The sequence below is a fragment of the Pectinophora gossypiella genome, chromosome 1 (assembly GCF_024362695.1).
Source record: "Pectinophora gossypiella chromosome 1, ilPecGoss1.1, whole genome shotgun sequence".
In the NCBI taxonomy this organism is placed as follows: domain Eukaryota; kingdom Metazoa; phylum Arthropoda; class Insecta; order Lepidoptera; family Gelechiidae; genus Pectinophora; species Pectinophora gossypiella.
The window spans coordinates 12,575,289-12,589,450 of record NC_065404.1 but is presented as its reverse complement, the minus strand read 5'-3'; the positions used below and the strand labels follow the sequence as shown (position 1 = coordinate 12,589,450).

Below are 14,162 nucleotides of genomic sequence, written 5' to 3'. Positions count from 1 at the left end.
TGGTTTTCATTATGTCGTATGAAATTTTATCAATGTTAATTAGGTGTAGATTATTTACTGGGCTGGCAGAGGAAGACCTCGATGGACGTACATTGATCAAATCAGAGATATCCTTAGATAAGGTTCAGTACGATCTTCTCTGAACCGGCGTGCGTGTATGAAACGATTGATGAATGTGGAGGAAGCAATGAGAAGTGTGTCAAAATCGAAGCAAATGGAATCCCATAGTCTCTGCTTACCGCGGTAGGAAATATTCATTACTACCCTTTCTTGCCAGTCTACCCTGGAACGGCCGTAGCGTGATATTACACTGAAAATTGCTGCTTTATTATATTTTGCTGTACAAAGGCTGTACGTTACATATTACGCAGTTTACGAGCACAGTTTTATCGTCCCCGTAGTTGACAATAGCTAATTACTTTAGAGAGACTTAAGTACATGCATATATAAATAAACTCACGCTTATTATGTCTATTGGGGTGGTCAGAGCTTCTGAAGAAAGAGAAGTAATAATAATTAAAGCACATAATAACGGGTTCTTACCGCGTTTAAATGGCTTAATTATGATATGGCTATGTGCTTTAATTATGATAATAACCGCGTAAACTTAAAACAAGAAGTAATAATGTCAAGGTGGAAATCTAAGTTTCTGCTTACCCCGGTGGGAAATAGGCGTGAGTTCACGCGTGTACCTATAAGAACTCGTTTCCCGATAGTTGACAAAAGCAATTTATTTTAAACAGTAACTAGTGCGACTAATTAAACGTTATCCGTGAAATTAGTTTTATCAATGAACTAAAATGTGGTTGGTAATGTAAAATGTTTATGTTGGAATATCTATTCTAGGAATGAATAGTTTCTTTCTTACTATCTACACGTGTTTCTAAAATATGCGTTTAAAAATTCTTAGTACTTACCTACCTATGTAATATGTTTTTTTTAAAGTACAACTTAGACTTTGATGAGAATATAAAAAGCAGTATTTCTATCAGTATGTTCATCATTTCATATGTCAAGAACTAACGGAAAAGGGTGTAACCACACTTGCCTATCGAAGTCACGCGCGGGTACCGATTACAGTAATTAATTAAGGTATTTCCTAATCAAGTCGATCACGACTTGCGTTAATAAAGTCGGTAAAGGTCAGGCATATAGTAATAGAGTATAATAAGGCAGTAAGTTAGTATAACATAAGTTAGTTGGCAGTAACTGTCAGTACTATTGAGAGGCGCAGGACAGGAGTCCTAGTACGGCTTTGAAATAAAGAAATAGACTCTGGGCGCCATCCCACTCGCGTCAGACAGAGTATTGCGGAAGGCAAGAGAGAAACCACTGCCCTATTTTTCCCTAAAAAGTAGCATACAGAATGCTACACCGACAAGAGCGTGGCTCTTAAATTTGTGATGAATTTGTTAGTAAGTACATACACATCATCATCATCATCACCAGCCCATTAACGTCCCCACTGCTGGGGCACGGGCCTTCCCTATGGATGGATAGGGAGATCGGGCCATAAACCACCACGCGGGCCCAGTGCGGATTGGTGGTTATAAACGACTGCTAATGCAGCCGGGACCAACGGCTTAACGTGCCTTCCGAAGCACATACACATACTTGAATAATTACGGTTTTTTTTTAATTTTGGATATGTGCCCGGTTAATAGCAATAGGCTGGCCTATGTTACATGAGAATTATATATGAGTGGGTGCATATACTTAACACCTGTCCGTTTACCTAACCTGAAGATTTGAGAGGTCCGGTTTTTTGCAGAAGCGATTGCCTATTTGAATTTCCAACCCGCGAAGTATAAACCAGCCCAATGTAGGTTATATCACAACGCATTTCTCGGGAATGCATATATTCAGTTTATCATAGAAGTGAATAGAATTATATCTTTAGTTACATGATTACGTCTCTCCTTATCAATGGGTGTTAGTATAGTTATGTCGATTGGGCATAGAAAACTCCAGATGTAGTTGTATCCATAAGTAAGCCGTTACTTACAACACGTAATTGAAGACCACAAAAACATTTTAATAGGTACCTATGTGTTTTATAAAAAATATTAAAGTTTAATGATTAAATTAGAAATAAAGCTTAATTACGTAAGTTGTAATTACCACTATAAAGACCTAGTCATGCAATTTAATTAAATAAAATGACTCTTTAGTTTCAACCTTTTGGTGTAGACCCCACCTAATAGTTTTTGCGACCACATAGTAAGATAATTGAATATCGCGAGTAGAACATAATAGCTATAATCAATTGTAACTGATAAGAATCAATAGTTTAACCAACAGAGAACTATTAACTATTGCGCTTTAGACCATTACATAAACTCACGCCTATGGTCTCTTTTGTGGTAAACAGTTGCGAATGTCGTAGAGACATGTAATATTGCTAATACTTCAATTAAACTTAGTCAACACAAATTATGACTCATAAGTAGTGAAGCCATGTCTCTAGCTATGTGGTCTACATGATGTGACATCAAACGACGTCGCCAGAATTCGCCCGATATGTAATAGTCATATAGTTAAAAGAGTCTTCTTCTTCTATCGTGTGGGTTGTGAGGTGGAGTACCAACCCCATCAACCCTGGTGTCAGGGTGACTATTGAGCCGCCAAAGGCCCCTGACATGACTCATGTAACGACTACGTACTTACATCATTAAGTAGTAACCGGGACCAATGGCTTAACGTGCCTTCCGAAGCACGGATCATCTTACTTTCGGACAATCAGGTGATCAGCCTGTAATGTCCTAACCAAACTAGGGACCACAAAGTAATTTTTGTGATATGTCCCCACTGCGAATCGAACCCAGGACCTCCGGATCGTGAGCCCAACGCTCAACCACTGGACTACAGAGGTCGTTAAAAGAGTCACTGTGGTCCTGTGATTCACCAGCTTTAACCCCGGTACCGTACTTGCACTAATGAGTGAGTGCAGTTTTCACCAACACACTTGGCTCGGCCATTATAGACGGCGATACGGCTCACCACCTATCACGTTGGTCTAACCGAAAGCTCAGTGATGAGTACTTAGTTCATCTTGCGATATTATGTATCTATCTCTGACTACCCCATTTGGCATATAGCCGTGAGATTATGCTATGTTATAGTTGGAGAATCGGGCAAAGTCTGACGACGTCGACAACCACAAACTTGACTACATGCGTGAGTTTACGAGTATGTTATGTATACAAACGATATCAAAAGTAACGTACTTGAGGGAGTCGAAATTAGTGGATACTAACCTCCTCATAGTCCCTGTGCGAGTGGTGCGCGGGCGGCGGCGGTGGCGGCGCGGGCGCAGGCGGCGGCGCTCATTCGCGCGAGCGACGCGGGCGCCCCACCTTGCCCTTGCGCACGGGCGCGCCGGGCGTCGCGTTCGCACTCTTCATCAACTTCTGCCAGTCTTGTTCGCAGACTAGTGACCCCGCCAACATGTAGTACCTAAAAAATATTTTTTCATTGTTAGATTAACGAGGGACGAACTGGAGAGGGGCTCATGTAGCAAATGGAGGGGAGAGACATTTGGGCTATTCAAGACAAGACAAGATTATTACACAATGTTATTTAAGGTGTGTTTACTCAATTATAATATCAACTTACAGATGAGTTAACGTCGGCTTAATTAGTCCATCATTTTAGAAAGGTCATGGGGCACAATATCAAGTATGGACGATAGAAGAAGGGGTAAGGTACATACCTATCTCCCTGCATAAGGTGTGAGCCGCACTTGGAGCAAGCGAAGCACTTTATATGGAACACGTGTAGCGGCTGCTGCGGCGCGCTGGTCCGCATCACGAACTCACTCGCCGGTATCGCCTGTCCGCACGCCGCGCACGCGCCGCCCGACCCGAACATTCTGCAACAATTGTAGAAATTGATTTATTAAAAATATTGTACTTCCTTTTCAACGTAGAATTGTTCAAAGTTCGTACAGGACCGGGAAAAGTGAAAGGAAGGCAATGCCTTTGGTCAGTAGTGGAATCAGTTAGCCCAAAAAGATAATTTGTTTCATTTGCCTAAGGAGATCATCGGCTCTCCATACTTTGGCCGGCCCAAATTTGAAAGTGCCGGCCAGAGAAAAAAAATGTGTCGAACCTTTCGAGTAGATTGCTCTGATCATTTTTTACTATGACACCAAACGTGTATGACCATTAGTTTGGCTTTAATTGGATTTTAAAAATCACGATTTTTTCATACATTTTGTAAAAAAAATATTATGTCCGTTTGGAAAAAGGGGACACAGGCGTATTACAAAGGACCGTTAGAACATTTATTAGTATGGCGCCAAACTTCTATGACCATTATTTTGACGTTTATTAGACTTTCCGTTTTGGTTAATATGTTAAAATGCCGGCAATCGAAAAGAATACGTCGAATCCGTCTAATAGTTGCTTCTCAATATTTTTTAATATGACACCAAACATATATGACCATTATTTTGACTTTTATTGGAATTTACGTTTTAGCTCAAATGTGAAAAGTGCCGACCAGCAAAAATACCATGTAGAGAGTATCGAGTAGATGCGTATTAACATTTTTTTCTATAGCACCAAACGTGTACGATCATTAGTTTGGATTTTATTTTATTTTACAAATCTTGATTTCTTATTTATTTTGTTTAAAAATAAAGTGCTTTGGGCAAAAATTGCGATACGGCGGATTACAAAGGACCTTTAATACAACTTTGAACATTTAATAATCTGGCGCAAAACATTTTTGACCATTATTTTGACTTTGGCTTTTACTGGACTTTTTAAAAATCTTTATTATTTTTATACATTTTAACAATGACAACAAGCAGAGCTTTCCCAATGATTAGTTATTAGTCAGATAAATACTTTAAGTTTTTGTTTTGTGTGTTGTTGGGTGAACTTCAATATTAATACTATCTAATCTTAGATATGATGTTGGCTGTAGTTTTTGCATTCCACTCAACGTTACGGCCTAAGTTTAGTTTGAATTATTATGACCGTAGATGGTTGCCACTCTGCAAAGATAGGCTTGCCATCTAGTGTCGAAACTCGTATTTTGGTATGACGTCTGAAGTAGCTGTTAGGGAAGACAGGAGTCGGGCAGTTGTACTTTGCATGTATGCCGATCACAATGTCCTGGTGCTACTCGGCCAATAACGTAGTACCTCTATCACCCCACTGTATTTTCCTTGTATACACACTTTTCTTAAAAAAAAGTAGCTTCTAAAGCGTAAACGCAAACCTATTTTTAATTTACAAAAATGTGTCAAAAAGACGACTATATTACGCCTTTATCAGTATAGTTCCATTATCACCAGATAAAAGTTTTTTTCGCCAAAGTGCAGGTATCTATGAAAACACCAGATTTTTGAAAAATCGAATTAAGTTCAAAATAGTGGTCATAGACGTTTAATTCCATTTAAATAACGCGCCTGTTATGTTTTATTTTTTACAAAATGAATCAAAAATCAAGATTTTTTTAAATCCAACAAAAGCCAAACTAATGGTCATACACGTTTTTGTCATAGTGAATAATGTTTACAGGTATCTTCTCGATAGCTTTGACATGTGTTTTTTGCTAACCGGCACTTTTCACACAGAAACTATAACGTAAAGTCCAACAAAAGTCAAAATAATGGTCATAGACGTTTGGTGCCCTAATAATAAATGGTCAAACGGATAAGTTATAACGGAGTATACCAATAATGTTTCTTGGCCGGCACTTCACATTTTCACCAAAAATGTATGAAAATTCATGTTTTTTTTTAATTCCAATAAAACCGAAGATATTGACCCTACAGCTTTGGTGCCATAGTAAAAAATTCTCAGACGGATAAGTTCTAAGTATATATATCATTATTGTTACTTGGCCGGCACTTTACATTTTGACCAAAAATGTATGAAAAATACAGTTTTTTTAATTCGAATAAAACCGAAGATATTGACCCTACAGCTTTGGTGCCATAGTAATAAATGCTCAGATGGATAAGATCTAACGGAATATAGCAAAATTATTTTTTGGCCGGCACTTTGACTTCTGGGCCGAAATCCGATGTGATGAATCTCCTTTGAGTATAAATAGCAGTAACGTTTATTAGATATTCCTTTTTTATCCCAGAGAGAGTCAACCACAAATAAAGAGTAAACTAATAATGCAAACTTTTTTAAACTGTATATACCCAGGTTAAGAAAACATAACGCAGTACGTACATACTTAATATTTGTAATAGATTCCACTGCGCGGCACAATAAGTATAATTTCTCCTAATTGTGGCAAAAATCAGGCAACTTGCGTTACCCGTTCGCTGTTAAACTATTATAAATCCTTGCGAAGTTGCTTGTTAGACAATTACAACTTTTACTAGTTCTTAAATGGCGTGTTTTAATCCGCCGGCATGCAGCGATTACTATTATTGCTCGTAAAACGTTGATAAATGGTTAATAAAGGCAAGTAACGACATGGCGATACCGACAGGACATAAATCAGTACATTCGTGAGGTAGGTGCTGTCACAGACCTTGGAGATTCTATGTCTATTAGGTTTTCACAACACGTGACGGGATTTTGAGACAGGAATGTCTTTTATCTATGGGTTATTATAGCTCTAACTTGGGGCTCAGAAAGGAGGCAGCGAGTGAAAATATCGAAAAATTCTTGACGATATTGTCTAACATTATGGGCTATACGGTCTATAACATCATTCTTAGGAGTTCGTATAAAAAAAATGATTGTTAGTCTACTAGAAGGTTAAACAGGCCACATAGAAGTAATTAATTTATATTATTAACGCTATATTACACTTTCACATTTGCGAATACAAAAGTAGGTGCGCAATGTTAAGAAATGTCAAATAGCAATATTGCTTTTTAGATGAATCGTTTTCATGTGGCCTTTTTAACCCAACTCACTGTTCGTGGCTCTGCCACCCCTTTAAGGATTACAAACGTGAGTTTTGTATGTATGTTTGTTTGTTACGATCATTTCTAATCGTTTACCGTAACACTACTCTACGCACGGAAGTCTTGACGATACGATTAAAAAAATACAAGTTGGTAGTTTCCTAGGTATTGATAAAAATACTGTATTGATACAAAAATATATGTCCAATTACCCTGGCACCTATAATATATCGTGTGCGGCGATACAATTTGAGTTGAAATCTAATACGGGTTGAAATCTCACTGCAGGTTACAAGTTCCTTGAAAGATTTATTCCTCACGTTACAGCAATATTTATGTCTTCTCTGCGGAGTGAAAATTTAATAAAACTTAATGTTTATTTTGTAGTTATTTATTACAACATTAAAGTGTGAATCGACCTTAAAAAGCTTTTAGATTAAACAAACATAAACAGCAATTCAATTGAATGATATGCGTGAACCTTTCTACCCGATAAGATAAGGTTTACGATTCTCAAAACTGACAGTTATGTTTATAATTGCGATAACGATCAATAATAACCGGCTTTTAATTTAACATATCTATACGTGAAATAAAGCGACCAAATATAAGTGAGAACATGCATTTCTTTGCACGCATACATAAACATACCTACAGTTATGCTGTTAATAAACTTGTAGACAGTGTGTTGACAATTGCAACATAAAAAATCTTTTAAAAAAAGGTATTACCCTTATTAAAGGTATCCTAAAACTAGTAACCCGTCGTCCTACTCTCACTATAGACCTATTTCTATCCTGCCTTTCCTTTCAAAAGTTTTAGAACGTTTAGTGCACCATCAACTTTCTTGTTTTTTCTCTAGTAATATCCTGTTAAACCCTTTTCAGTCGGGTTTCCGCCCAGGGCACAGCACTGTTACGGCACTCATAAAAGTCACGGACGATATCAGATATGGTATGGAAAACCAGGAGATTACACTGCTTACCTTACTAGACTTCAGCAATGCTTTCAATACCGTCGATTTTGATATTCTCCTTGCTTTGCTGAGGACGGTAAATGTGGGCTACCCTGTGGTCGAATGGTTCCGTAGTTATCTGTCTGATCGTCGTCAGCGCGTTCGTGTTGATGATAGATTTTCCGATTGGTGTGACGTTACTGCTGGTGTGCCCCAGGGCGGTGTTCTTTCTCCTCTTCTTTTCTCCGTTTTCATAAATTCCATAACTTCTTCACTTTCCTCTTCCTTTCATCTTTATGCGGATGATTTACAACTGTACACCAGGGTACCCACTAGCGACTTCTCGCAGGCTATAAGCTTGATGAATTCCGACTTGGCAAAAATTTCATCATGGTCTGCCGCTTATGGACTTAATGTTAACCCTAGCAAATCGCAGGCTATTATTATGGGGGGTACCCGGCAGTTAGCTAAGATTGACTCGTCTTCTTTGCCTTCCGTGGTATACAATAACTGTGTTATACCATATTGTGCCACAGTGAAAAATCTTGGAATTTATTTTGATCAAAATTTCTCTTGGTCTCGACAGGTTGGTGAGGTATGTAGGAAGATCTTTGCCTCACTGAGATCACTTAATCGTTTACGTAACTTCTTACCAACTGCAACAAAAGTCACGCTTGCTCAAGCTCTGTTGTTACCAATTATAGACTATGGGGACGTCTGTTATCTGGACCTTTCGGAGGATTTATTAAATAAATTGGAGCGTATGCAGAATGTGTGTTTGCGTTTTATTTATGGTTTACGAAAATATGACCATGTGTCTGAATATCGTGCTAAATTGAAATGGCTACCAATTCGATTGAGGCGTAACACGCATATTCTGTGTATGCTCTATAAGGTTCTTAATCATCCTACGGCTCCTCACTATCTAAAAGAAAGGTTTCAGTTGCGTACCTCAGTGCATGGTCGCCAACCCAGGTCCAACACGCAGATGATTCTCGATTGTCCGGTTCACTCTACGAATTTTTACACCAAATCTTTTTCCGTGTACGCTGTGAGACTGTGGAATTCTCTGCCACCCTCTATTAGACAAGCCAAATCCTTGCATATTTTTCAGAATCTTCTTCGTTATTATTATGAACGTCAGTGTGGTTACTCATAAATTATTATTTTGTGTGTACTATTTATATAAGTAGGTATATATGTTAGGTTATGTATATAGGTTAGGTATATATTATATTTGTAAGTATGTTATATATATTTATTTGCATGTATTTTGTTGGTGAAATTGTACTTTATTGGTAATAAGTTGTACTTATAGTTTGTACCCGCAATCTTTCAATTATTTTTTTTTTTACATTTTACCTCACCTTATGGTTGCCTGGAAGAAATCGCTTTAAGCGATAAGGCCGCCATTTGCCATGTACTTAATTAAGAGACTTTTTGTAATTATTTATTTTTAGTTTGGTGCAATAAAGTGTATTTGTATTGTATTGTATTGTATTGTATTGTATTTTTTTTTATTAATTCTTTACTATTTTAAAATTAATTTTGTATTCATCGAACTTTTCTTATTGTCGGACGTGTTTGTAACCTTTGTAATTATCTACTAAAACCGAATTATATACGAAGTGGCAAAACAATCAGCGTTTCTTTTAATACAGTCTGCGAGTGGTGAAATAATCAATCCACACACATTTTAACACAGTGTGTTCAAGTATTATTATGTACATACATAAATTTGCTCGTATTGCCTACTAAGGAAGGGCCACACAAGTCGTTGAAAAAACTTGCACTTTTGATAATATAATGAACACAGATGTAGTAACGGTTTCTGGTTCCCATTCCACAGGAACATTAAGACAGACTATTTAATTCATAGGAACAACAACTTAATCGATTTTTTAAATTGAATTGTACTAAAAACTATATTTTACTCCACCCACACCTTTTCGAAATCTCATTACATACAGCTGTCTAATTGTCCTTGCATTTCAATAGTTTAATAACCATTATTTAATGCTTAATGAGCCATTATAGCGTCGGCTATTAGCGATGCAGACGAACCGCCATTATTTACAGTGGAACATTAATAAATACAAGCAATAACAATCCGCAACCAATCAAAATTTAATTACCTGCGCGTCTTCGGGATATCCAAGACCGAGGGATGGGTTTAAGATAAATTTTGAAAGTCTTAAAAGATAAATTCGCTTCAATCACTCGGAGCAAATAGGATTTCGTTTCATTTACTCCGGTAAGAGCGTTTTCAATTAAGGAACGCCGACAAACAGTATCGGCGTATGAAGGTAAAATTAATTAAACGGAGCCAAGACAAACATGTACGAATCTATTTGTGTTGGACGCTCGCGGGAGTTTGCACCAACACCGGCAAAAAATGCTTCCTACGCCAACAATTCGGATATTCCGAAATGAATAGAGGAAATTCTGCCAACACCACTTTCCATTTGAGATTGAAACACATTTCAATACGTCGAATTCATTAATTTTATATACGAGATTCACGTGAACTTGTTTCGCTTATTCGTCCCCTGTCCTTTCAAATTTCTGAACTCCAAAGGGTTTGCTGATAAAGCAGTTAGTTTTATACTTTTCGGGTTGCAATGTAACATGTCCATTAAGAATATGTAATCGGGTCCAGCGGGACAAGTTTAAGGTATCCTTTCATGTCGACATATTAATTAACGAATGTTTGTTTAGCGAGTTTAATAAAATGGGAAAGTTGGGGCTGTCTCGCCGGGGTGTGCCTCGTCGAACTTTATTTGCCTTCGTTACGTGTAAAATTGAATACGTCGTGAATCCTCATTAATTTAAGATGAAGACTGTATCTTGACACGTTATTTTATTCATTAAGGGAGCGTCTTGACGCGCCCGCTGCGAACGTGTCGACTTCGGATTGTTGTATAAGGAACATAATTTAAAACCTCTCGACGAGATCATTAGAGCACAAGGCACCGCCCTGAGGTAAGAGGGGCGCCTCTATCTTCCAAAATCCTCAAGGAACATACTGTGTGAGCAAAGGCTCTTTAAAATTTATAAACACATTCCCCTTTAAGGTACATCATTATACAATTTCCGTACATCTTTACATCGTTATGTTATTACCGTTCATATAATACTGAGGACGAACATAACGTAAACAGTAAGTCCATATGTATAATAAAATGGGCACAGGCTTCGGGTCCTAACGCTGGGCACAGGCCTCGCCTGAATCAGCGAGAGGGGTTATGATGCATACTCCAACCACGCTGCTCCATTGCGGGCTTAAAGTGCCTTTCGACGCACGGAATCGTCTTACTTTTTTGTACAATCAGGTGAATCAGCCTGTAATGTCCTAACCAAACAAAAGACAGTCTCTCAATGTAATTTTCGACAGTGTCACAATAACAAAAGTGCTATATTCTGTGATGTGGCTTACGTGTCTTGTTACTCTGCCCACCCCACCAGCTATTAGCCTATTACAGTGGTGAGTTTTGTCTGTCTGTCGGTATGTGTACCGCATCTAACTGTATGCTGACGGGACACAAACTTTTCCAGGAAAGGCTTAACTCTAACAAGTGATTGTTATAATCCTAACCCGTGTATTTAAAGTTTCACCTGAGAATTTTCCAGTTCTATCCTTTTGTTAGATGAGGAAGACTACTTAACGGTATTAAACTTGCTTGCGTTCGTGCGAAAATCCTTTTAAAACTTACCAAACTAATATCAGAAGGATAGGAGCTTTTATATAATATGAAAATTGCTGTGAGAAGTAATAAGTAGTAGGACGTGGGGTGGGGGGTGGACGGCGATCGGTCCCGGAGACGAATGGCTCTCAATATCGGCGAGATGCGTCCGGGCCGGGATATCTAACTTGTTGCTTCGGCAATCCTACGAAAGCCGAGATAATAATATTTTACTTCCTCCTCTAATTTGTCGTTATTAGCAGCCTGTCGCAGTAATAAGCGAAACCATCGCGTCATTTTTAATAACAGCTAATGAAAATGATATCGCCATTTTAAATTGTGCTGTGACGCGAAGTTGTGATATTTCTTTAAAGATAAAATTGACAGCGTAGTATTTTATTTTACGCCAATGTGTCCTAAGGACCTATTTTACTATTTATACATAAAATAAACTCACTCAGGTACGTTCTCATTGTACACTATGCTTTTAAAAGTATTTCGTCTTGTATTTTATTAGGCTAGTTGTGCGAAAACTGAGATGTACACAGCAGAACATTTATAGCTTAGTCGCGTGGTGTGCTTAAGATAACAGGGAACAGTGTCGAACTATGTCAGAGTGTCGGCGCGGTTCGGACACTCGTTACTTTTTCAACGCCGGCGTGTAATAGTTTCGCTAAGCGGCGCGGGCGCGGGCGCGGTGGCCAGTGGAGTAGAACAAGGCGTTTAATTAAAGGACGCTCACCTCACGCTCGCGGCCTCAGCCTCACCGGCTCCCGGCCTCGCGGGCTCACAGACTCACCGGCTCACGGACTCACGGGCTCACGGACTCATCGCATGCGCCTTAATTAGTTTCAGACCGCCCTAACGGGCTTATTTTGTTTTTCTCGGATAATTTTTAATTAAACGCTTGATTAAAATGAAAGTTTGCGTAAGTAGCGAGGAACAATCGAGCCAGAGTTTAGGATAATGAATTGATGGTGTTACTTTGCTCGTTTGCTAGGGACTTAATTAAAAATCGCCGATAGAGTGTGTAGAGCGGAGTTCGAAACGAGTTTATGGAACTTACCCGGCGCTGTTGTTTTACTACGTCAAATTTGAATACGAGCTAGCTCTAGGATAGTTGTTTTTGAATCTAGGTGCGCCGTAATTGAACTGTTAACTGTAGAAGCTTTTTAGGGATAAGTATAGATTGTTACTAGCAGATTCAGTTGATTTTACATTGCTAAACATTACGGTTTTCAGGCTTCATATCATTTGCATATAACATAATAAGAACTCTTCACAATGTAAATTCAAATATAGATAAAGACTTACTTTCAACTTTTATATTAAGTACATAATAATTTCTTTTGATATACACACGGTTGAGGCAAACCAAGAAACCTGTATCATCCACATAACTCCGCGCACACTTTTCAAAGCTTACACCAACACCAGCCGAATTTCCCGGCGTGACGTAGTTAATAAACGTCATAATGACATAATCACAATGCATGCGAGGCGGTGTATCAAGTTAGCAGGTCGTTAGCGGGAACTCGTTAGCGCGGTGAGGACAAGCCAAGAATTTGCTAATGACACATGCTTCGCGCGACACAGTCTAGGGAAGCCCTTTGCTACACTAGACGCGGGATTTCGTGTAAGATACTTAATTGCATTATTATTCAGTATTTGGTACCTTCCGTACCTATAAGCATTTCATGCTTTTAAATTGCATAGTACGTAAGTATACGGCAAAATTATCGATTGGTTCACATTTATTTTGCTTAATGAGTTAATGACACAAACTTCGCGCGCAGGCTAGGTAGCCAAACAGTGTGAAGGCTGATAATTGCATCATTTTGAGGTATCCTACAGCTTTTTGATACAGTTACTTGGTAACACTAAGAGTCGACAAGTATTTTGACAGAACGGCTTTATCGTATTTTGATTTATTTGGATTCACATATTAGCACCAATCGACAAAACGGCATAATTATATCGTCAGAATCGATAAAATGACCGTGACAAAAATTTATCACGCTGCGCATGTTAGCCCTATAGGACACCATGGTGGCGCCGCCAACAAAATGAATGCAGTTGTAAAAGGTACCTAACCTGGCTGCGTAACCAATTTGTTTCTGGCAATCGAATCCCGAATAATTTCACGCCACCAGCGCTACCATAGGCTCCTAGCGAGATAGGGCCATTAGTTGTATACTTTTTCCTCTAAACATTTCGTGGCTGACTTTACAATCTGACGTAACTGCAATATTCTGCTGCTGTTTTATTGGAAATGCAAAAGGCGCAAATCACATTCGCCAAAAATTTCAGATAGGTTCGTCAGTTAGTGACGTCAGCGACGATTTATATAAAACCAACTCTATCATCAACGCTGATTATGGGTTTGACACACATCCTTCGCACGTATTCGCGCCACATAGGTCAGTGGGGAATCCATCAACAGGTAACCTGTTGTTGTCCACCAAATCTATCTTACGAATCCAATACAAAGTGTTGCTGCAAGTTTTCTACAGTGTTCTGTCCACCCTGACGTACAGGTGTATTTGACTGGATTTAAAATTATAAACGCTTCAATCCAGCTACAGTTATATTTTGTCTATATGCATTCATTATGATTAAAACACTTAAAGCGGCCCAG

General features: G+C 38.5%; 1 protein-coding gene and 1 long non-coding RNA gene across 4 annotated transcripts in view; one reads left to right on the top strand and one right to left on the bottom strand.

Moving 5' to 3' along the window:
* Nucleotides 1–14,162, bottom strand: part of LOC126366887 (LIM domain transcription factor LMO4) — a 168,394-nt gene that overhangs the window by 30,360 nt on the left and 123,872 nt on the right. For all 3 annotated transcript variants that reach the window (XM_050010323.1, XM_050010390.1, XM_050010263.1), the window contains exons 3-4: nt 3,713–3,871; nt 3,258–3,456 (exon numbers count right to left, since the gene is read on the bottom strand). In XM_050010323.1, coding sequence (XP_049866280.1) covers nt 3,327–3,456; nt 3,713–3,871 — 289 coding nt within the window. In that variant the 3' untranslated portion in view covers nt 3,258–3,326. The remainder of the gene's footprint in view (nt 1–3,257; nt 3,457–3,712; nt 3,872–14,162) is intronic.
* On the top strand, nt 1,020–3,675 carry LOC126367754 (uncharacterized). Its single transcript, XR_007566510.1, has 2 exons — nt 1,020–1,415; nt 3,482–3,675. It is a non-coding gene; the product is annotated as an uncharacterized LOC126367754 (long non-coding RNA).